Source organism: Schistocerca cancellata, chromosome 2, assembly GCF_023864275.1.
Source record: "Schistocerca cancellata isolate TAMUIC-IGC-003103 chromosome 2, iqSchCanc2.1, whole genome shotgun sequence".
Lineage (NCBI taxonomy): Eukaryota > Metazoa > Arthropoda > Insecta > Orthoptera > Acrididae > Schistocerca > Schistocerca cancellata.
The window spans coordinates 253,656,352-253,681,746 of record NC_064627.1 but is presented as its reverse complement, the minus strand read 5'-3'; the positions used below and the strand labels follow the sequence as shown (position 1 = coordinate 253,681,746).

General features: G+C 43.6%; 1 protein-coding gene across 2 annotated transcripts in view; it reads right to left on the bottom strand.

The window, feature by feature from the left end:
* The window catches only part of LOC126161581 (Ig-like and fibronectin type-III domain-containing protein 1), a 666,669-nt gene that overhangs the window by 137,115 nt on the left and 504,159 nt on the right, over positions 1–25,395 (bottom strand). Inside the window, exons 5-7 of one of the 2 annotated variants that reach the window (XM_049917526.1) lie at positions 18,749–18,775; positions 9,403–9,513; positions 1,854–2,117 (exon numbers count right to left, since the gene is read on the bottom strand). In XM_049917526.1, the coding sequence (XP_049773483.1) occupies positions 1,854–2,117; positions 9,403–9,513; positions 18,749–18,775 (402 nt within the window). The remainder of the gene's footprint in view (positions 1–1,853; positions 2,118–9,402; positions 9,514–18,748; positions 18,776–25,395) is intronic. The other variant, XM_049917527.1, reaches the window with a different exon arrangement.

The window sequence follows — 25,395 nt, the reverse complement described above, 5'->3', positions numbered from 1 at the left end:
ATGAAACGACGTGGAAAGCATTGTCTTCGGCGTACTGGAAGAGGTATTGGGATGAGAATGGTTTTCGAACGTCAACTGTGCATAGAAGAGAAAGTAGCGATGATAGGACGCAAGAGTACGTTTGTTACTGGAAAAGAAAAATCGGAGTGGATATTGCTTTTTGTTACCTAGGACAGGCTTTATCAATGCCCAGGGATAGGAGGAGTTGCGACGCAAGCCGTACTCTGTGATGAGGAGAGAAAAGTGCTGTTTGGTATGTTGGGGGATGCCTTTGTCGAGGACAGACTCATATATATTTCTGAATATTTTGGTAAGGTCAATAGACTGACAACAGTGGTACCACTGGGAGATTTCTTAGGTTTAAGAAAGCTAAAAATTTTCTTTATACACTCGGAAGAGCTTGTAAGGGTGTTAGCGTCAGTTGTTCTCATAGTGTAGATGGCAGCGCACGAGACTGCTCAGTCTTTGGCTCAGGTTAGATCCTTACTACCGTCCCATGTCCAATTTTTGGATCTCTAACTTATTCGGTTTTAGGCAACCGAACAAAGAACACGTTCGGCGACACCCGTCTCTGGAGGACCGCTAGAATTTGCGCTTGGAACGGCCTGACTGGTTAACTTCAATGCTAATTACCTCGGACACGCTGCAACGAATCGAATTTTCTCTTGGCAACTATTTCTTATGAAAATGGAATTACAATACTTCACGGAGCCAAATCGCCCCTGTACTTGAAGAATGTCAAGCATGTAAAATTATGTCTAACACCTTCGCAAGCTTTTCAGACTGTTTCTGATCACTCTGTATAAAATTATCAACACACAAAAATTAGGAATAGAAGGATCTTTGACGTATTTCACAGTTCTGGGAAGCAACTGTCACCAAGGATTATCATGTTGAAGGTTTTGAGAAACAGGAAGGTACCTTCCAGAATGAGATTTTCGCTCTGCAGCGGAGTGTGCGCTGATATGAAACTTTCCTGGGCCGGCCGCGGTGGTCTAGCGGTTCTAGGCGCTCAGTCCGGAACCGCGCGACTGCTGCGGTCGCAGGTTCGAATCCTGCCTCGGGCATGGCTGTGTGTGATGTCCTTAGGTTAGTTAGGTTTAAGTAGTTCTAAGTTCTAGGGGACTTATGACCACAGATGTTGAGTCCCATAGTGCTCAGAGCCATTTGAACCATTTGAACCAAACTTTCCTGGCAGATTAAAACTGTGTGCCGGACCGAGACTCGAACTCAGGACCTTTGCCTAGGTAGGAGACGAGATACTGGCAGAAGTAAAGCTGTGAGGACGGGGCGTGAGTTGTGCTTGGGTAGCTCAGATGGTAGAGCACCTGCCCGCGAAAGGCAAATGTCCCGAGTTCGAGTCTCGGTCCGGCACACAGTTTTAATCTGCCAGGAAAGTTTCAGGAAAGTACCTTACTTAGGGTAATAAGTGGAGAAGTCGTGTCTAAGGACTTGGAGCTTATTGCTCTGCGATAGTCACATTATAAAATGTACAGTAATGATGAGTTTGTGTCTGTGTAATGGTGTGTAGGTATTCCAAGTTTCGTGACAGGAGGGGGATGTGTCGATGATCTTGTTTGGTGTGAAACTACGTTCTGATTGAAATTTGCATTAAAAAGAATGATGGATATGTCTTGAGGATGAAAAGACTAGTTTTAGGAATGTGGTCGGAGAGGAGAGAATGGATAGTGTGCAGCAGGATTGTCGTCTGAGAGACTGACGTGTAAGTGCAATTGTGGTAGAGATAAAGTGTGTCTCAGCCCCAGATGTGGGGCAAGGAGTTCCAAATGCGGATAATGTTCTGTTACTTCGTCACGAAATGAAATGAGAAGCGCATTCGTTATGTTACTCACCAGCCATGCAACGCACGATAGCAGGGAAGTCTGCCTCGCAGTGCTCGGGGTCTTGGCCGGTGTTGCCGTCGAGAATGCTCTGGATGTTGCAGAACCCGAAACACGCCGCTGACACGTTGCTGGCGGCGCAGCAGTCGGTGTAGTTGTGGTTGCGCGTGCCGTCGCCAGATGGCTCCAGAGGCGCGCCCAGTCCCGTCGACGATCCCCCGTGGACACCTGTTGCCGTAGCGTTGCCCTCCAGCGCAGACTGCGACCGTGTCAGCACTGCAGGAACACCGTACCACGCGTGTTACTGTCTGCAAACACTCACACTGGAAACGTATTTCTTGTGGTTCACATGTGTGCATCTCGTTAATGTGTTGTCAGGCCCTGGTCTCAACATCAACATAGACAGCACAAAGAAACAATTCTGCGTGCAGCTCGTACAGTCCTCTCCCTACCCACTTCCACACTCTAGTTTCTTCAATTTTTCTCCACATCTTCGAAGACTCGAACATCTCCCAGAAGCCTATGTCTCTTATCTCTTCCAAGCCCTAGGTTACTGCGAAGTTTGTACCTACATATGCAGCCTCCGATATCCACACTCTGCATGTCCCAGTCCAAGACAGCTTTAACAGACTCTCCTCCTAAGCCAAACATTCGTACCGACAATTAGTTATGTGACGAGATTATGCTCTAGCCACCTATTCTCCCCACACATCAGGCCTCTTATATGGCTCTGAGCACTGTGGGACTTAACTTCTGAGGTCATCAGTCCCCTAGAACTTAGAACTTCTTAAACCTAACCTAAGGACATCACACACATCCATGCCCGAGGCAGGATTCGAACCTGCGACCGTAGCGGTCGCGCGGTTCCAGACTGTAGCGCCTAGAACCGCTCGGCCACCTCGGCCGGCGCCTCTTATATCCCAATGTTATTATCAAGACCTTCGGGCCATTCAAATTCAGCATTTACTTACTGGCTAGACAGCTGCCAACCGCTCCACCCCGTTTCCCCGAGGTGGCTAATACATCATATTTTTTCCCCGTCCTGTGATGCCTCATTGTGCCAGCCGGGGTGGCCGAGCGGTTCTAGGCGCTACAGTCTGCAACCGCACGACCGCTGCGGTCGCAGGTTCGAATCCTGCCGCGGGCATGGATGTCTGTGATGTCCTTAGGTTAGTTAGGTTTAAGTAGTTCTAAGTTCTAGGGGACTGATGACCTCAGATGTTAAGTCCCATAGTGCTCAGAGGCATTTCAACCATTTTTTTATGCCTCCTTCCAATCCTAACCTGCAATTGCCCCGTCCCCTAATCGCAGCCAGCGGCACCCTTAAGCGTACTACAATGCTGCCGATATATTTATCACAGATGCTATTAATTTAATAGCGGGACAGCACATTAAATTTTCTTGCTTCATGCAGCGTTGATTACCCGGAACAAATCCTTGCACGCGACATTTTATGAAAATCGAACTTGAACGACGGTGGAAATCGGGAGAAGAAGAAGCTGGAAGAAATATATTAAAATCGATAAGGCTCTGAGAGCGTTGTCTGAAGGATTGAAAGCGTGTGTATAAAGACAACTATGACTGTTTTTGTTGAAGCTGTACTATGGGTATTGAGAGCAGATCACACGCAGTATGTCTATCTCCAGAAGGAGTGGGTAGATCACTTAGAAAAGAATGGGGTTAAGAAGAAAGCTAAGAAGAAAATGATTAAGAGAATTAGAATGACGTGCAGCTACATATACAGACTGGAAAGCGGTAGAAGAGCTGTCAACTTCTGTTGTCTAGAAGCTGGGAGAGCATACGCTGAGTGAATCAAGGGAAATATCGGAAATTAATCGGCGAACTCAAAAACAGCGCTCTTCAAAGGACTCTACTGGGTTTAAATATCGCAATGCAACTGAGAACGAAATTCCTGAATCAGCAAGTCCGCGACGCAGCGTTGTATGGAATTAGAGCGTGGACAGTGTAAAATCCCAGAGAAGAAGCCGCAAGAGCTTCAAAAGTGCTTCGTCCATTCATAACAAAACAAACGCAACGCTACTTGCTCGAGCAACATCACCGTCATTCACTGTTACAAAAATAGCGACCGTACTATTGCACTGAGTTTTACGAAAACAGGTGAAAATATGTATGTATCTACGTCCTTCACAACTGTAAGACAGTTTTCACTGCTGAAATCTGCAGAAGTATTTGGCAAAAGACTGCAGCTAAGATCTGGAGGGTAATCTCACTCTCGCACGACATTATGCTGGACTAGACACACATCTGCCCACTGTGTTAAAAAGACTGTCGATATTTATCGCCGTACTCTGTTAGTTAAACGGAAGACCAAACAAACTGTCGAGTGTTTTCTAGAAGTATTTATTACTCACCTCCTATTATTTTAAAAACCGTAGGTGTTAAGTTCAGAATTTTTGGACTTTAGAGCAGACTGCAACCGTGTGTGCTCGCTCCCCTACACAATCAGGAGGGAAATAATCTACCCACTACACATCGTCCCAGCCGCCATGGTGTTGATATGAAACATTTATTGCCTGTTAAGTAGAGATACGCGCACCAATTTATGAAACATATATCTCCTTTCCAGACTCCAACTTAAATGTAAATGACGTAAGAAAATGTGGATACTGTTGCGCACGTGCAAAGTATTACTGAAAGGTCAGGAAAGGAACTTGACGATGACAGCTTGCTGATTAAAAAGTAAATAATAACTAAAATAGAAAACTCATTTGATTTATGTTACATGACCAAAATAATCACGAACTCTATTCCAAGTCCATAAAATTCTGTGCTAGCCTACAGCCTCCAACATACATTTCGTGAAGATAAGAGAAATTAGTGCTCTTACGGAGACATATAGATATTCGTTTCTCCTTCGCCCAATTACAAGTGGAATAGGGCAGGAAATAGTTAAGTCGTGTGATAAGGTATACTCCGCCCTGCACCATACGGTGGCTTGCGGACTATGTATATACAGAGTGTTCGGAAATTCCCTCTACAAACTTGGACTTATAGAGGGGAGTGAGTACATAATGTTTTGAACATGTCCGGAAACGGCCATTTGAAAACATATTTGCTAGGTAAGTATGATACAGGCTAATCATGGAGCGGGTGGTTACGTCGAATTAGCTGGTGTCATTTGACGTCTATTCCACTTCTCTGGCCGGCCGGAGTGGCCGAGCGGTTCTAGGCGCTTCAGTTTGGAACCGCGTGACCGCTACGGTCGCAGGTTCGAATCCTGCCTCGGGCATGGATGTGTGTGATGTCCTCATGTTAGTTAGGTTTAAGTGGTTCTAAGTTCTAGGGGACTGATGACCTCAGCTTTTAAGTCCCACAGTGCTCAGAACCATTTGAACCATTTTTGAACCACCTCTCTGACCTGGTTCGAGCCTCATTCACATGTCTGTGAGTGTTAGAGCAACATGGCTGAGTAGACGTTTGTAGAATACACCGACATGATCCATCTGAATGGCAAAGCTCAGGGTAATGGAAGAGCTGCTGAGTGTCTTTTCGCCACAATTACGCAACGATTTCGAGAAAGGATATCTTCGCCGTCAGCAAGGGTACCTGTGGTGTTCCGAGGAATCGCTGCACACTCTAATTGGAGGAGGTCCTAATGCATCACGTGGAACAGAACCTGTCAACGAGTACACGAGCAATTTCTTTGGCTATTAATGAGTGGAACTGTAAAATAAGTGATATACTGGGTCACGTGTAATTGGTTAGTTGTAAAAGTGGTCGCGTTGCCAACATGTTTTCATATGGTTGCCGCACGGGAATGGTACGTTTCCGGACGTGGTTTCCAACTCCTAATATTATCTACTCACTTCCCTTTACAAGTCGTAGAAGTTTGCAACGGGAATTTCCGTATATCGTATAGGTGTACACGTCAGTAGGGCGAAAAACAGAATCTAAATTTCAGCTTCGGAGACCGTAAAAACGAAGAGGCCAAACGCCATTTTCGACTGGCGTACTAATAACTACCCGGTTAAAATGAACTGCACGCGTGATCCAGGCTAGCTCTCTTGTTGAGCTCGTGTATTCCAGAAGTACGCACCACATAACCAGCAGAAATCGTTATCACCAATCAGGAATGATTGACAGGGCTGTCCCTGCAACACCCTTTAATATCCAGCGCAGCGCGATAGGAAAAAAGGAAATTAATTTTCGTAATTAAAATCGGCTACATAATACCGGATATGCCGCCGAAAACTCCGGCAACGCACACCGCACTAAAAACCTTTTTATGAAAAGCGGTGCCCCGTCACGGAAACGTGGCCCCAAATTTCATTATGGGACGCTCGCAGAGTCGCCGGTCGTTCATTTACATACAAATATCCAGTTTCCACGGCCGATGATTACCCGCTTCGGTCTGAATTTCATTAGGGTCTCCGGAACGCGAGAGCCAGTCACTGGTGGTTGTTAAATATTTATACGAATAAAGTTGGTGCGACACTACGCGGCTTTTCCTTGACGCGGAATTGAGTTACGGCCGCGTAATAATCAGCTAATACGGGCGTAATTTAGCTGTCGTTGCTGCTGTTGGAGAGGGTAACTTTTTTTTGTCGCAGTGATAGACTGAGGGTGCCACGGTGTACGCACTGGTGTGACTGTCGTAAGGTCACTTCGGCGATAACTGGACACGACACGTTAGCCATATACATTGAGGTCAAAAAAGTCATGTGATACCTCCTAATGTTGTGTTGGACCTCCGTTTGCCCGGCGTAGTGCAGCAGCGCGACATGGCATGGACTCAAGAAGTCGTTGGAAGTCCCCCGCAGAAATAATGAGCCATTCTGCCCCTCTCTCTCAGTTATGTACCATAAATATTCGATGGGATCCATGCCAGGCCCTCTGGATGGCCAAATCATTCGTTCAAATTGTCCAGAATGTTGTACAAACCAGTCGCAAACAATTGTGGCCTGTTGACATCATTCTTGGTAACATGAGGTCCATGAATGAAAATGGTCTCCAAGTAACCGAACGTGACCATTTACAGTCAATGACCGGATCTGTTGGACCAAAGGGTCCAGTCCATTCCATGAAAACATAGCCCACACCATTATGGAGCCACCATCAGCCTTCAAAGTGCCTTGTTCACAACTTGGGTCCATGACTTCGTGGGATATGTGCCACAATCGAACCATAACATCAGTTCTTACGAAGTGAAATCGGGACTTATGTAACCAGGCCAGCCCAGGAGAGGCGCTGCAGGCGATGTCGTGCTGTCATCAAAGACACTCGCGTCAGTCATTTGCGCCATAGCCCGTTAACGCCAAATTTCACCGTACTGTCGTAATGGCTACTTCGTCGTACGTCCCATGTTGATTTCTACTGTTATTTCACGCAGTGCTGCTTGTCTTTGAGAGCTGACAATTCTAAGCAAACGCCACTGCACTCGGTCGTCAAGTGAAGGCCGCCGGCCACTGCATTGTCCGTGGTTTTGCTTCACACTTATTCTCTAACGATTTCCGAAATGGAATGTCCCGTGCGTCTAGCTCCAAGTACCAAACCGCCTTCAAACTCCCGTCATTCGGACGTGATAACGTCGGAGTTCTCTTCACATGAATCATCACGGTACGAATGACAGCTCCACCAGAGCACTGCCCTTTTACACCTTTTGTACGCAATACTTCCGTCATCTGTATATATGCATATCGCTATTCCATGACTTTCGTCACCTTAGTGTATGCTTCCCTCGCAGCCCACGTGCAGGGAATTTTGCTCTGGAAGCAGTGTTGCAGTAACGATAGCTCCATTACGGCGCACCATTTTTCATGAATTACGGGAAAATTACAAACGCACGCGGGTTGTAGGTGTTTAGTCATGCACAGTTCCAGCAACAAAATAAAAATGGGTACGCCCTATCGGCTCCGAGCGAAATGCCGGCACTGGTAATAGCTTCCCAAATATTCCAAGTTGGAAACCCCCTCTTAGCTTACTGCCGGTTCGCTCTGTGATCTGAATGAAAAGAGCAGAGCCCCACAACATCTACGTCTACAAATACATCTGTATTCTGTAAACGACCTTACGGTATATGGCGAATGGCAGTTTGTGTACAATTACACGATTTTAAATTTTTGTTGTTGTTGTTGTGGTCTTCAGTCCTGAGACTGGTTTGATGCAACTCTCCATGCTACCCTATCCTGTGCAAGCTTCTTCATCTCCCGGTACTTACTGCAACCCACATCATCCTGAATCTGCTTAGTGTATTCATCTCTTGGTCTCCCTCTACGATTTTTACCCTCCACGCTGCCCTCCAATGCTAAATTTGTGATCCCTTCTCCCCAATTCTATTCAATACTTCATCATCAGTTATGTGATCTATCCATCTAATCTTCAGCATTCTTCTGTAGCACCACATTTCGAAAGCTTCTATTCTCTTCTTGTTCAAACTATTTATCGTCCATGGTTCACTTCCATACATGGCTACACTCCATACAAATACTTTCAGAAACGGCTTCCTGACACTTAAATCTATACTCGATGTTAACATATTTTTCTTCTTCAGAAACGCTTTCCTTGCCATTGCCAGTCTACATTTTATATCCTCTCTACTTCGACCATCATCAGTTATTTTCCTCCCCAAATAGCAAAAATCCGTTACTACTTTAAGCGTCTCATTTCCTAATCTAATACCCTCAGCATCACCCGACTTAATTCGACTACATTCCATTATCCTCGTTTTGCATTTGTTGATGTTCATCCATACAGTAAAGCGGCATGCCCACGGGAAAAATTACGACTGTAGTTTCCCCTTGCTTTCAACCGTTCGCAGTACCAGCACAGCAAGGCAGTTTTGGTTAGTGTTACAAGGCCAGATCAGTCAATCATCCAGACTGTTGCCCCTGCAACTACTGAAAAGGCTGCTGCCCCTCTTCAGGAACCACACGTTTGTCTGGCCTCTCAACAGATACCCCTCCGTTGTGGTTGCACCTACGGTACGGCTATCTTTATCGCTGAAGCACGCAAGCCTCCCCACCAACGGCAAGGTCTATGGTTCATGGGTGGGGGGGGGGGGGGGGGGGGGGAGGGGATTTTAAAATTAGATGAACTTAATTTGGGGAAAATTTTATGTTGCGTCAATTACGTCAGTAGGGAGGTTCTGGAAGAAGCTTTGTAAAAACATTTACCGTACTTCGTCGTCCATTTGAAGCGATTTGGCGAAACTACACACGGTTGAATCAGAAGGAACACAGATTGTAATTTGAATCTGTCCAAGCACACATTCAGAACTGTAGGTGTGTATCTCTTAGGATAGTATGCATTACCTGGGTGAATTTAGATGATTGTAACCTTTGAGAAGACTCTTGACGAAGTAGCTAAATGCAGCTAAATCTATAGAAACCCAGTGGGATTGACCATTGTGGACTGCTTTCTGGTCGTTACCAACTTTAAGTGTGTTTAAGTGGATGCTATGTATACGCTCACACAGAAAGAGAGAGAGAGAAAAAGAGAAAGAGAGAGAGAGAGAGAGAGAGAGGGGGGGGAGGAATCATTAACATCGAGTGCTGTTCCGAAAAAATTGCAATTAGTGCCGACCGAGAGCAACGTTACTTACCGCTAAGCTTGTGGAAGGAGCGAACGATGGGGTTGCTGTTGACTTCACACACGTAGATGCCGGAGTCCGAAGGCATAGCGTTCCGGATCACCAGTACCCAAACGTCGCCACCTGCAATGAGAATAAAGTAGTTGACATTGATTTGTTCACAGAGATTGTCAAGCATATTGTTTTTTCGTAGACTTGCATCAAAGCCCGCGCTACACACACACACACACACACACACACACACACACACACACACACACACATACAAAACGGTAGGCTTTAATGTCTTTATAAAGTAATCAGACGAAAGACGTGTTTGATACCTTAAATCTTCTTCTTAATACTGTCTCAGAGAAAGCAAGGTGTAACTATAGGGAACAGACACTACAGCAGAGCCGAGTAAGGCCAGTAGACGGTGCCCGATAGCTCTATGATCGGTTGGCCTAGTAACGGAAGAGTGAGGGGAGGTGGCCACAAGCGTATCTTACAAGAACGACAAGTATCAGTGAAAGATAAGACATGCTTTCCGATCCATCGCCATGGTGTCTGGAGGCCGCGAAATATTGCTGGACTCAACATAGTGACTGATATAGTAAGGAACATACGGAGAAACTAGATACTGTCTGATAGTAGTAGTAGTAGTAGTAGTAGTAAAAGTAGCGCGCGCGTGTGTGTGTCCATCTCAAACTACAGTGAAGCAGAGAAGAGAAGTAAAGAGAGAAACAGTAAAGCTGGACACTAGACAATGTGGTCTTTAACTGTTCTCCTAAAATCAGTAACCCTAACATTCCAATAAGTAATCGTACTAGAATTGCTAGTATTAATACTGTTCGCCTAATTTTCAGTAGCAGTAGTTGCCGTAGAGAAATAGATAAGGTGGTCGTAGTAACAGCGACTATTGATCCTGTATTAGTTGTATTGTTTATTATTGTAGTAGTAATACACTGAAGCGTCAAAGAAACTGGTGTAGGCATTCGTATTCAAAAATTAATAAGAGATATGTAAATAGGAAGAATACAGCGCTGCGGTAGGCAACTCCTATATAAGACAACAAGTGTCTGGCGTAGTTGTTAGATCGGTTACTGCTGCTACAGTGGCAGGTTATCAAAATTTCAGTGAGTTTGAACGTGGTGCTGTAGTCGGCGCATGAGCGATGGGACACAGGATCTCCGAGGTAGCGATGAAGTGTGGATTTTCCCGTACGTCCATTTAACATGAATATCAGGAATCAGGTAAATCACCAAATTTTATGGACAGCCCTGCAGGATTCATGGTGTCAGTTCCCTCCAGCACTACTTCAGACTTTAATCGAGTCTATTCCACGTCATGTTGCGTCTCTCCTGCGAGCTCGCGGAAGCTGTACACGATATTAGACAGGTGTACCAGTTTCTTTGCCTCTTCAGTGTATATGCTGTTGTAACGGTACTCATAGCAGTAGTTGAAAGGGTTTGAAATAACTAAAACATGTGACTCTTTTGCTGTCACAGGTAAAGAATATCCGAATGAGAGTGGAAAAGATGTCAAGCAAAAGTGTAGCGTACAAGTAGCTATCTAAATATTAGAGCGCCAGTAGCAGAAAGATATAAAAATAAGGAAAAATAGTATTATAGGTACTGTGGACTCAGTTAAGTGTTCGGAACAGAAAAAAAAGAAAACGAAATAGATTATCACTAAGGCACACATATACGTTATTCTGTATGCAAATGTCCATTATCGCCATCAAGATAGTGGACTATGATAAATAAATACATAAATAAATGTGTGAATGTTCCACTTGTAGCACCGACTTCTATTGCATGTCGTCGAAGGAAAATCAAGCCTCTCCCTTTTTCGTTACAGGTTTAAAATTCGGCTCTTTTACTTCATAGCACGTAACTACACAGTGTTCTCAAATATTCGGAGGATGGTCGTCATAGCATATCGTGAGCCCACAATTCGTATACGACACTGTATACCATATTTCACAAATGTTCCAGGGAGATCACGATGTTATCCCATTGTGAAACTTAGCTTTACGTTTCTAAGTCTGTATCGACACGAAAATAGACAAGTGACTACCCGATCTGTCAAACACTGCAGTAACTGGGTCACTAACCAGTGGAAGAAAGGAATTATGATAGAATTTCCTTTTGTATTAACTGATCTTAATTGTTGATCATGTTACCTCATAATGAGGGTATGCGTCTGACTCAAACTGTTCGCTCAATGAAGCTGAGCGAGCTTCTCCAAGAACTCCTTAATTTTCAGTTTTTTATGGTACCTAAGGAACACAGATCAATTCAGTTTCCACACGAATTTCTTGTTTACTGTAGCTAACAGCACACTATAAGGTACACAAGGAGACATAAATCGTTTTCGAGTACCGAATCGAAATCACACGGAATATAAACTGAGAGCGTACGTTACGGAACATGATTGCCTTTCGTTGTTGGAAGCAGTACACATTTCCAGGACATACTTTACGTTTCGTGATATCTAAACAAGGTTTTCCACCAAAGAGGTGAATTTTTTGCTTGTTGCATAATAATCGTATTTTTTATACATCAGATGAAAATAGTATTTTTAAATGTAATAACGTTATTCCTTAGTCATGCTTATAAACACCGAGAACATAATGCGTTATGTTATTGTACTGTTTATTTCAAAAGCTCTAGGAGGCTAGTTTACTTTTCCAGTAAAAATGAAAGAAGAAGGAAAATAGCTGCTTCATAATCTCGGTACATTAAAAAGGCAAGGGAAATAACGACATGGCAAAATACTACTTATCGTTAAAACCTTAATCCCTTAATCTGAAATCTAGTACGTGTATAAATGTATAAACAGTTAAGGGTGTGCACTGTCCATGTTACGTGTGACAGCCTGTATAATCAGAGGCAGATGTACATGTCAAATACCTCCAGGAGCGGAATGAACAAGTCAGACGGGGTGTCCGATGTTCAGAGAAACTGCCATTGTATACAACAAAACCAAGGTGAAAGAAGTACATCATCATTATCATGGCATTTATAAACACCGTGAACGCCAGAGCAATGAGTCTGAAATTTTACCCTCTGAATGGAAGACACAACGGGAATATAAATGCGGCGATATGTGCGAATGCTTCTTTCATTTATTTACGTTATGTTGCTCGCAGTTACAAATTAAATAAACTATTCAATAGCTGCATTGGCTAAGCTCTTAAATTTGCAATGACAAAGCCTTCACACATAGTAGCTGACTTCGGGATCGTCTCTTCATGTTTCTGTTGTGTTTGACCATTTTGTCGCGTACAATCTTCTGCACATCACGATTTCTAGAAACGTTGATACAGCCGACAGTTACTTTTTCTTCATCTTTGGCTCTGAGCACTATGGGACTTAACAGCTGTGGTCATGAGTCCCCTAGAACTTAGAACTACTTAAACCTAACTAACCTAAGGACATCACACACATCCATGCCCGAGGCAGGATTCGAACCTGCGACCGTAGCAATCGCGCGGTTCCGGACTGCGCGCCTAGAACCGCGAGACCACTGCGGCCGGCTCTTCATCTTTCTTCCGCGCTGTACGATCTCAATGAAGTCAATAACGTGCGCCCTCTTACAGTTTCCCATGCCATATCAAAGGGTCACACGGCAATGCGTTTCACCCTGCTCCAAGATGTGGAAAATAAATAAGCAATGGGCAAGTAATTAAGTGTATGCGTTAATATCGTGATGCACGAAGGGTCTCGTACGTATCTTCCTCACTGACAAAGGGCTTTGGGACTGGAAACAAAGGAAACGATAAAACTAGGATAGTAAATTACATGAAATTTCTGTGAAGACATGTCCAAGGATTCCGAATTATTCTTCTCCGCGGGACTGGAGACAGGTTGTATTTCCAATACGGCATGCCAGATTCCGCAGTGACGATTTCATAGGTACTCTGTTAACGGCTGCATCGTGTTATTTTACGTTTATCATTGCACTAAGAAGAAAGTAAAATACACTGACGGAAAAAATGCAACACCAAAAAATAATTAAAGTAGGGTAATGAAATTTCGGGAATACATTTGTCTAGGTAAGAGATTTAAGTGATTTACATCGCAAGATCACAGGTTAACGTAATGTACAGGATGGCAGCCAGTCAAGGAATATTTTAGGGAATTAGTTTAAAAAATTTATTTCAAAGGCCTAGTCAGATCTTTACAAGTTTACTCCTACAGATACTTACTCTGTGCCTACGTGACACAAGTCGCTTGCCTTTCAAAACAGAAGCAGTTCTGTCCAGTTAAAGCTGCTGACAGGAGACGCCCTGAGACCTCTGCTGAAACTGTTAGCGAATTCGCGCCATTGGTTTTAGCCAATAGCGTGCACGGGATACCGATCACGTGTGTGGATGCTGGAGTCTTCTGCGGTGATGTACACAGTTGCTTCTCTCTTTTGTAATGCAGACCTCGAGCAGAACAGACGTCTTTTTGGAAGGCAGAGCTTCTGGCTCTGCTATTCACGACCGGCCACCAACGTCAGTTAACACGAACCTCTTCCCCTTCCGTTGCCCATTTCATTTAATTGTTCGACCTCCTAGACTGGCCTAAACCTGCTAACTTCCGACCCTAGGCGCGCCCTTTGTACTCCGTATATTGAAATATATCCTCTTTATGGTACTTAACTTCCTGTTTTGTCATTTAACGGCAGCCCTGGATGCTCACTATCAAATCCTGACAGCTCGACCTCCTGCACACTGCCGCCACGAGGCATATTTAACAACCTTCTTCCCCCTTCCCTGCCATTTTATACATTAACATGGGTGTCAGAAGTTTCTCTCCCCATCCCCAAACCATAAATTCTTTTACAATTGGTGTCAGGCGTGGGATGTAACAATTATATCCCCCTTTTCCGGCACGAACTCTTTCACCATAAGCGCGAGATGAGCCATTGCAAATGTGAAATGCTGGTACGTTAATAACCGGTGTAATCGGCAGAATGTTGAATTCAAGCGTGCAACCGTACATGCATTGTGTTGTACAGGTGCCGGGTGTCAGTCTGTCCAATGGAGTTCCCTGCCTGTTGCACTTGCTTGATCACTACAAGACGGTTAATGCTGTTTGTGGATGACGCAGGATTTGTTGTCCGATGTTTTCCCATATGTGGTCGATTGGAGAAAGATGGGTGATCCAACAGACCAGGGCAACATGTCGAAACTCTGTAGAACATGTCGGGTTACAACAGCGGTATGTCAGTAAGCGTTATCCTGTTGGAAAACACCATCCTGAATCGCTGATCATGCACGGCAGCACAACAGGCAGAATCAGCAGACAGACGTACAGATTTTCAGTCAGGGTACGTGCTGTTACACGAAATCGCACCCTAGGTCATAACCCCAGGGGTAGGTCCAGTGTGTCTAATACACGGATGGGTTGGTTGCAGGCCTTCAACTGGCCTCCTTCTCACTAACAAACGGCCAGGATTGGCCCCGAGGCAGAACCAGCTTTCATCAGAAAACACAATAGACCGTCACCCTACACTCCAATGAGCTCTCGCTTGACACCGCTGAAGTCACAAATGACGTTGCTTTGGCGTAATTGGAATCCACGCTGGGCGTCTTGCCCGGTGTGTCCTTTAAGTAAGAGATATGGCACTGTTCGTTGTGTCACTGCAGCCCCAATTGCTTCTTCAGACTGCTGCTGCAGATATAATGAGCCAGAGCCATGTGCCGAACACGACGGTCTTCCTCCTCGGAAGTGCCACGTGCCCATGTGTAGCCCAGTCTTCTTGTTACTGTACATTCCTGTGACCACCGCTGTCAGTAGTCATGTACAATAACTACACTACTGGCCATTGAAATTGCTACACCAAGACGAAATGCAGATGATAAAGGCGTATTCACTGGACAAATATATTATACTATAACTGACATGTGATTACATTTTCACGCAATTTGGGTGCATAGATCCTGAGAAATCAGTACCCAGAACAACCACCTCTGGCCGTAATAACGGTCTTGATACGCCTGGGCATTGAGTCAAACAGAGCTTGGATGGCGTGTACAGGTACAGCTGCCCATGCAGCTTCAACACGATACCACAGTTCATCGAGAGTAGTGACTGGCGTGTTGTGACGAGCCAGTTGCTCGGCCACCATTGACCAGACGTTTTCAGTTGGGGAGAGATCTGAAGAATGTGCTGGCCAGGGCAGCAGTCGAACATTTTCTGTATCCAGAAAGGTCCGTACAGGACCTGCAACATGCGGTCGTGTATTATACTGCTCAAATGTAGGGTTTCGCAGGGATCGAATGAAGGGTAGAGCCACGGGTCGTAACACATCTGAAATGTAACGTCCACTGTTCAAAGTGCCGTCAATGCGAACAAGAGGTGACCGAGACGTGTAACCAATGGCACCCAATACCATCACGCTGGGTGATACGCCAGTATGGCGATGACGAATACACGCTTCCAATGTGCGTTCACCACGATGTCGCCAAACACGGATGCAACTATCATGATGCTGTAAACAGAACCTGGATTCAACCGAAAAAATGATGTTTTTCCATTCGTGCACCCAGGTTCGTCGTTGAGTACACCATCGCAGGCGCTCCTGTCTGTGATGCAGCGTCAAGGGTAAACGCAGCTATGGTCTCCGAGTTGATAATCCATGCTGTTGCAAACGTCGTGGAACACTTGGACCGTGAAGCACGATAGGAACAGGCTAATTTTAGCCTCACTTCTTGTTACCGCAGGCATACATTGCTACGTAGGCAATTTCTGAAAGGGTTGAAAACAGTAAGACATTCTTTTTGTAGATGTTAAATTGGGTAATCGTAGCGGAAATTGTGAGAATAAGTGTTCTGTTGAAGTTTAAACTGTTTACTCCTTTCTTTTGTTACCGACTATTGTACCTCGAATGCGAGATCATGACCCTATTCGACAAGAGTGAGTTGGGGTAGGGGTTGAGGGGGTAAAGAATCGACCTTGAACTTGCTGGGGGCTTGTGGGTTTGAACTATTCAACAATAAAGGAAGAAAAAAATAGAAAGATCGATCCTTGTGTTGCAACAAACTTCTTTTCTACGATTTTCCACTAAGCAAGTATCAGTTGTCAAGCAAGAATATGTTGCAAAAGGAACTATGTTACGTACTTCCTCGTGTTGAAACGGTTTACGTACGCCCACATGCAGTTTGTTTCAACCATTCATTTTCGATAGGCAAGTATCAGTTGTCAAGCAAGAATATGTTGCAAAAGGAACTATGTTACGTACTTCCCCGTGTTGAAACAGTTTACGTACGCCCACATGCAGTTTTTTTCAACCATTCATTTTCGATACATCGCTTTCTTGACGTACCGACAACGCGTAACATTTCCCTCTGAAAATTGTGTATTCATTAAGATGTCTCATTGACACTAGTTGTTCAGATTACAAGTAAATATCATAGACACATAAAAAATACGAACAAACACACATAAATGAACAACTCGTTACGAGCGCACAAGTGTTATCGAACTTATGGCTTAACCAGTGCTGGGGAAAGTGAACATGCGTTACACCTATTACAACTTGATTGACATAAATTCGTTTGAATTACAAATGTTAGTAAAAGCTTTTCCTAGATATAAGAGCTGTTGATATCGTGAAAATCGGACAAACTGAGTGGGTTAATTCATGTGATAGAGATATTGCAAATTAAGTGGAAATGTTCCTACTTGGACAAGATCTTAATCGCTTAAAACGCTTTAAAATTATTTGTACGGTTTTCGGAAATAATATTACATTGTTAAGTATTTCACAATTATTTATCCGTTATTACAGAAATATGAGATCTTACATTCGACTACACTCAGGAACTGCAACTAAAATATGCTACGGGTAATCATTGTGAATTAATTATGATTTTCGAGTACAAGTTGGGTTATCTACTCTCTAGCTTATTTACATTATTTAATCAAATAATGTTTCGGTCAGAATTACTACAATGCGACTTCCACTCGCACAAAACTTCAGATTTGCCATTCAACTGATAAGTATATTTCAACTGCTACCTACGAAAAATCTTAAAAAAAAAACTAAAAGACTAAATGCACATTAAAGAAGAAATATATTCAGATTGAGTACTAAGAAGGAGAAATGGGAATATCTCCATGAGTCATTACTGTTATGCCACGTTTGAATATCTCTACTAAAATACAGCTACGTGAAACTAAAACTACTCAAAGGCGACAAATAAATAGGGACATTTCAGTTAACCATTGCTACTACGCCACGCTGTATCTCTGCGCAAAAATACAGTTACTAATTACTTTGCTTACTTGATACTTCAAAATTTCTTAAAACTAGTCAATAAAAACTTAGCAATTTGTCTATTGTGTGGAATACTGAACTGAACGTTCTCTTTCTAAGAGGTAAAAATGAGAAGATTTTTCGGTATCTAATACAGTGAGAGATTTGACTTTGACGTTCTGACAGGTCTCAGAAATAACTGGAAAACAATAATTCCTCTGCTGTATGTGCCTAACTGTTGCCTGTTTCAGTCGTCAACAGGGTGAAGATCATTTACAACAGTGGGTGAAATGTTGCATTATTCCACAGCGTGTAGCAAACATTCTGGAAAATCATCTTGTGTTCGCTTTTGGCTCTAGTTACTGTGAGAATACGATTGATGTACTAAGGTTAGCTGAAAGCTTTCAAAAGTGAACGAGTGACGTGAGCAGAAAACTACACACGTCATATTTTAATTCGTTTTAGTGCCTAAATATATTTTATTTTGATTATACTTTGTGCGATCGGTCAACATGGAAACGTACCGACCACCTTTCTATAAGTAGGTTCTTTAAAAAAAATTATTGACTTTTTATTTTTCAATCGACTCCAAGGGTGCTCATGTATAGAAGCAGACTATTTTTGGCACTTTTTAGTTGGTGCTAAATTAATCAGACGAGCATTCCTCGAAGAAATTACTACTTTCAATACGCAGCGAAAAGAAATAGTGAGGTACTGATATGCCACAATTATATTTCTTCATTTTTCTAAAAATTTCTGTATAATGTTTTGTTAAAATGTGATTACTTATTCTCCATTTTAATTTGCCATATGCACCACTAACATATCAATGAGTTTACTGAACAGCAGTTAGTTATAATTTAAAATACGATTATTCCAAATTAGCACACTCAGTTTACTTCAGTCCTGCCATCACAGCTAGTATATTGTGCGAGGTTAATAAAAAATGTATTTACATATTCGTTAAATCTGTCTTATGGCACGAAAGCCCCAACCGTCACCATTACAGAGCCATCACCACGAGTGTGAGATAGTACTTTGTAGGAAATGTTAACGAGGGCGTATGGCGTGCATAGGGTTCGTTAGACGTGCAGAGAGCCCAAATCACGTGAGCGTTTGCACTTGCCTGATATGGAGAGCTCCTCTGGCGCCACTGTGGGAGCAGAAACAAAACAGATTAATAACACCCAGCCTCTCACTTCACAAGCACAATGCGCTTTGTCGGCTACTGCAAAGCGCATCGACAGCACACAGTACAGGAAACAGGAGTCACAGGGTTAGCAACAAACAGACGTTATCTGCCCGATTTTGTAGAGGCTCTACACTCACTTATGCTGTAGTCATTCAACATGAATTAACAACTACAACATGAAAGATCCATGCACCTTAATTCATGTTACCAACCCTCTCTTCCTGTTCCAGCTAACAAAATAAAGTGAACTTAGCAAAACACAGAATACAAACAAATGAAAATTACAAATGTATCGAGGAAAATATTAATAAGACTATTGATGAACTTGGCATTCATTGGGATGCTTTTATACTTCGACAGAGTATATAAAACAAAAATCATAACTGCACTTAATGTAAGAAATCTTTGTGTTATAAATTTTAATGGCTCAACACTGTAGGTGGAATCCCTAGAATCGTTCAAATAATATGGCAAGATTTAACGTGCCACTTGTGATCATTAATAACCAGTAGGACACATGATCAAATTTTAAAGCCATTTATGAAATTAGCGTATGTATACGCGTTATTACGAGGCAAGAAGACTGCAAGTGTTGTACGACACTGTAAACATGTGATCTTACAGATACTTTTGTCTATGTAGCACGATATGGTACACGATCGATTGTTGTTCAGCTTCATGTAGGAACGAAATATGAAAGATTTAGCCATTTCTCAGCAGACGAGTGTAGCCTGAAATGAACCAACATTTACGTAAGTCAAACTTTATTGAACCGTAACTCCAAGACTAATAGTGGTCTTTTTTGGACAGCGATCAACTAATTTGACTATTGGAGCACGACTCTAGGTTTAATGAGAAACTTCAGTCTACCAATATTTTCTCCAGTTATTTACTATCTTTACAGCCGTGCTCCTAATTTCGAATTGGCTAGCACCCACTGTAGAAAGGATATTACAGAGAATGAACTTAAAGTTTATACGAAAAATGGCCTTCCCAAAGTCTGTGTACTGAGTATCTTGGCCGGCTGGGGTGGCCGAGCGGTTATAGGCGCTACAGTCTGGAACCGTGCGACCGCCACGATCGCAGGTTCGAAACTTGCCTCGGGCATGGATGTATGTGATGTCCTTAGGTTAGTTAGGTTTAAGTAGTTCTAAGGTCTAGGGGACTGATGACCTCAGAAGTTAAGTCCCATAGTGCTCAGAGCCATTTCAACCATTTGAACCACTGTAACTAGAGAACACAGAAACTATGGAAATGAGCTTGAAAGTCGGCATGGTGACGTCACCTGCCAAGACTAATACAAAGTCATTGACCAGACGATCGCGACAACCGAGAAAACAACATAAGCTCCGGGCTACGGGTATTTTATTTGTTTCAGCGTATTTATTCCGCGTAGAGGCTGCAACAGGACATAGATAGTACGTACAAACACAAAATACCATTTTCAATCAAAGATGTGCAAGTATATACGTACATGCAAGTCAACTACAAACTGAAATCTAATCTCAATATAATTCCTAAAATTAACCTACTGCAAGAATGGGTCAGCTCAATGTCTCTGATAATGACAGATGGATCTCGGCGAACGGTGCAGCAACCCCACCCTGAAACGTAGCGACAAAATCCTTGCACCTCTAGGCCCATCTATGACTTCAGGTAACACTTCACTGACTCGTTAGTTCGAACGTTCCACGAAACATGTGGGATCACAAGGTGGGATTATCACACTAGTTGCACGTAACGGATTCAAAAAAATGGTTCAAATGGCTCTGAGCACTATGGGACTTAACATCTGAGGTCATCAGTCCCCTAGAACTTAGAACTACTTAAACCTAACTAACCTAAGGACATCACACACACCCATGGCCGAGGCAGGATTCGAACCTGCGACCGTAGCAGTCGCGCGGTTCCAGAATTTAGCGCTTAGAACCGCAATCTACCAGTGTGATAGGTTTCATTCTGTAACCAATGTCTAGGCTGTAATGGTGTTCCGCCTCAACGCCGAGTACAGTTGAACAGTCCACCGCTGCAACCAAAGAAGTTCGGACTGTGACAGTTGCTCTCTCAGTGTGGTGGGCGTATCCACTTTCTCTACGGCGATAAAACACGGTATACTTAGAACAGCAGTTTCTACTCTGTTTCTGCCCATACTTGAAACCTATACATCATCGTGTGTATCGTATTTACATGTTCAAGGTCGAAATCTTTCTCATGCTTCGTTTGAGGTAGTCGTTACTATAATAAACTTCTTATAGTTGTAAGACTATAACGTAGCGTGCGAGCAGCAATCTAGATAGGTTAATAAAAAGGTAATGTTCATTTGTATAAAATGGCAGAGTTCTTCACCAATTGTTTTGAAATTTTGCCACAACGTTGCATTACAGTACGTGTTCATTTAATATGCCTATTTTTAAACATATGTAAGATACACATCTCCACTATATGCTGAACAGCAATCTATCATTTTCATAATATATCGTTACTCCAGCCTGCATTTTCCATTGTCTGATATAAATACATATGTAATATAAAAAAGGGAAACGTTATTACCAAATATCTCGAAACTTTCAAACGATTTATTGCAAATTTTTACACAATACGCTAATGAATATTCAGACAGACTTAGGCTATATATAATGTATATAGTATGTAAATACACTAATGGCCATTAAAATTGCAACACCAACAAGATCGCTTCCCACGCCCGGGTTCCCGGGTTCGATTCCCGGCGGGGTCAGGGATTTTCTCTGCCTCGTGATGACTGGGTGTTGTGTGATGTCCTTAGGTTTGTTAGGTTTAAGTAGTTCAAGTTCTAGGGGATGATGACCATAGATGTTAAGTCCCATAGTGCTCAGAGCCACTTGAACCATTTGAACACCAAAAAGAAATGCAGATGATAAACGGGTGTTCATTGGACAAATATATTATACTAGAACTGACATGTGATTACATTTTCACTCAATTTGGGTGCATAGATCCTGAGAAATCAGTACCTAGAACAACCACCTCTGGCCGTAATAACGGCTTTGATACGCCTGGGCCTTGAGTCAAACAGAGCTTGGATGGCGTGTACAGGTACAGCTGCCCATGCAGCTTCAACACGATACTACAGTTCATCAAGAGTAGTGACCGGCGTATTGTGAGGAGCCAGTTGCTAGGCCACCAGTCGAACATTTTCTGTATCCAGAAAGGCCCGTACAGTACCTGCAACATGCGGTCGTGCATTATCCTGCTGAAATGTAAGGTTTCGCAGGGATCGAATGAAGGATAGAGCCACATCTGAAATGTAACGTCCAATGTTCAAAGTGCCGGCAATGCGAAGAAGAGGTGACCGAGACGTGTAACCAATGGCACGCCATACCATCACGCCGGGTGATACGCCAGTATGGCGATGACGAATAGACGCTTCCAATGTGCGTTCACCGCGATGTAGCCAAACACGGATGCGACCATCATGATGCTGTAAACAGAACCTCGATTTATCCGAAAAAATGACGTTTTGCCATTCGTGCACCCAGGTTCGTCGTTGAGTACACCATCGCAGGCGCTCCTGACTGTGATGCAGCGTCAAGGGCAACAGCAGCCATGGTCTCCGAGCTGAAAGTCCATGATGCTGCAAACGTCGTCGAACTGTTCGTGCAGATGATTGTTGTGTTGCAAACGTCCCCACCTGTTGACTCAGGGATCGAGGCGTGGCTTCACTATCCGCTACAGCCATGCGGATAAGATGCCTGTCATGTCGACTGCTAGTGATACGAGGCCGTTGGGATCCAGCAAGGCGAGCAGCAATGTCGCGATACGATAACCGCAATCGCGATAGGCTACAATCCGACCTTTAGCAAAGTCGGAAACGTGATGGTACGTATTTCTCCTCCTTACACGAGGCATCGCAACAACGTTTCACCAGGCAACGCCGGTCAACTGCTGTTTGTGTATGAGAAATCTGTCGGAAACTTTCCTCATGTCAGCACGTTGTAGGTGTCGCCACCGGCGTCAACCTTGTGCGAATGCTCTGAAAAGCTAATCATTTGCGTATCACAGCATCTTCTTCCTGTTGGTCAAATTTCGCGTCTGTAGCACGTCATCTTCGTGGTGTAGCAATTTTAATGGCCAGTAGTGTATATAATACCGAAACGTTGTTAGCAAACAGGAATATTGATGAGGAGATGGAGAGAGAGAGAGAGAGAGAGAGAGAGAGAGAGAGAGAGAGTGGGAGGAGAAGATGGACATAGAAAGGGGGAGGAGGTTATGGATACAGAGAGGGGAGGAGGGCGAGGAGGAGGAGGAGATGGACAGTGGAAGGGGGAGAGGGGAGAAGGAGATTAAGAAGTATATCCAATTCCAATACATGTTGGAAACGCGTGCTTTCTCTTTCTTTCCCAATTAACCAGACTGAGCCACAACAGTGCGTGGCTGCAAGGATGGTTTTACAATCTCTTTGATACATGATCGATTTCGTGACTGGCAGCCTCATTTGCAGAGGCACCTAAAGTATACATTTAATCGATGTTAGGTATTGTTTTTCCAGATCACAGCTGTCATCAGCGAATGGCAAACGTGCTAGACGATGCGTCCAGAACACCACATACAACGACACCTCGCTGGTGGGCAACAGACCGGGTACACAGTGGAAACGACGTACGAGTCGTTCTGGGCTGTATGCTTTCTTACAGGGCTGCTACCGCAGTAAATGCTGCTACCATAGCCAGCAGTTGTCGATTATTAGCGCGGAAATTTACGCCCCTCGGCGAAAGTGTGCTTGGGATTAGTGATTAGGCAGCTGTCGACAAACGTCACGCATCGGACCTGAAATCTTATTCTTTCTCCGGACCTGATGCTGTGTTTTCAAGGGGTTGACACGTTGTTCTATATTTGGCAATGCTGATGATGGAGCTTCTTGTCGCCACCCCTCCCCGTCCGCTATCGTTTTTTTTTATATCCCACTTGTATTGTTAACTCATGAGGAAGTATGAGAAGGTTGTCAAAATATTTACGAAGCGTGTAACTTAGGCGGGACGTGGGCATCACCCGGTATTCTCCTTGCAGAATGTGGCAAACAGCCTAAAAGCCACATCCTGGCAGGCCGGCACACCGGCTCTGTTGGTAATCAGTTGGTTCAAACGGCTCTGAGCACTATGGGACTTAACATCTGAGGTCATCAGTCCCCTAGAACTTAGAACTACTTAAACCTAACTAACTTAAGGGTATCACACACATCCATGGCCGAGGCAGGATTCGAACCTGCGACAGTAGCGGTTACATATTAATTTTCCGGTGTTTGTGTAAATACATCTTAAGCTATGCTGTCTTCATCGCTGTAATAAAGTATCGTATGTTTTTTTCAGTTTGTGACCCTTCTGTGACATTATTTATGTCGCAAGGCTACCTGTTCCCGAAAGTAGGTGTAAGGTCTCTCAGTGCTCTTTAGGGCGCCGGGTAAAAAGAATAGAACATGTGTGTATAAAAATCCTACGTGAAGATGGCAAATTCCCTTTACCGATTACCAGTTTCGGCTCACTGACAAGCCATCCTCCGACTTATGTTTTTCAGTGTGTTTCAATCATTATACTTTTAGAGCTTAGTCGCCCTAAAATAAAAAATCGTGGTTGGTTATGTAAACTGACAATGTTAATCACTAATCAAATATTATTAGAATGCCCAAATTGTCAGACATCTGTACAAACTATCGACAGCAAAGATAGCTGCATCGCCCATGAGTGGGTGTAAATAACATATCACTTCTAATATTCATAACCGGACAAGGAAGTGTCTGTGTGAAAGCCGTCAGCCAACTGGCTGAGGTGTAGCGTCATTGCTACAAGAAAACACTGACGCACGGGCGATGCAACTATCATTGCTGTCGATTGTTTGTACACATGTGTGGAAATATGGGAACAGTAAGAATATTTGATTAGTGATTAACGCTGAACAATTTACTTAACCAACTACGATTTTTGATTTTACAGCGACTTAGCTCAAAGAATACGACGATGTGTAATGATTGTCACACACTGAAGAACATCTTAGGTAGATCTGATGATGGTCGTCAATGAGCCGAAACCGGTAATCAATAGAGAAAATTTGCCTTCATGACGTAGGATTTTTATCCACATATGTTTTAAATCAAGAGATCGCATGTTGTCACTGTCAAATAATAAGATAAAAAAATAGGCTGATAATCCTTCCTATGCTACACTACTGGCCATTAAAATTGTTACGCCACGAAGATGACGTGCTACAGACGCGAAATTTAACCGACAGGAAGAAGATGCTGTGATATGCAAATGATTAGCTTTCAGAGCATTCACACAAGGTTGGCGCCGGTGACGAGACCTACAACGTGCTGACATGAGGAAAGTTTCCAACCGATTGCTCATACACAAACAGCAGTTGACCGGCGTTGCCTTGTGAAACGTTGTTGTGATGCCTCGTGTAAGGAGGAGAAATGCGTACCATCACGTTTCCGACTTTGACAAAGGTCGGATTGTAGCCTATCACGATTGCAGTTTATCGTATCGCGACATTGCTGCTCGCGTTGGTCGAGATCCAATGACTGTTAGCAGAATATGGACTCGGTGGGT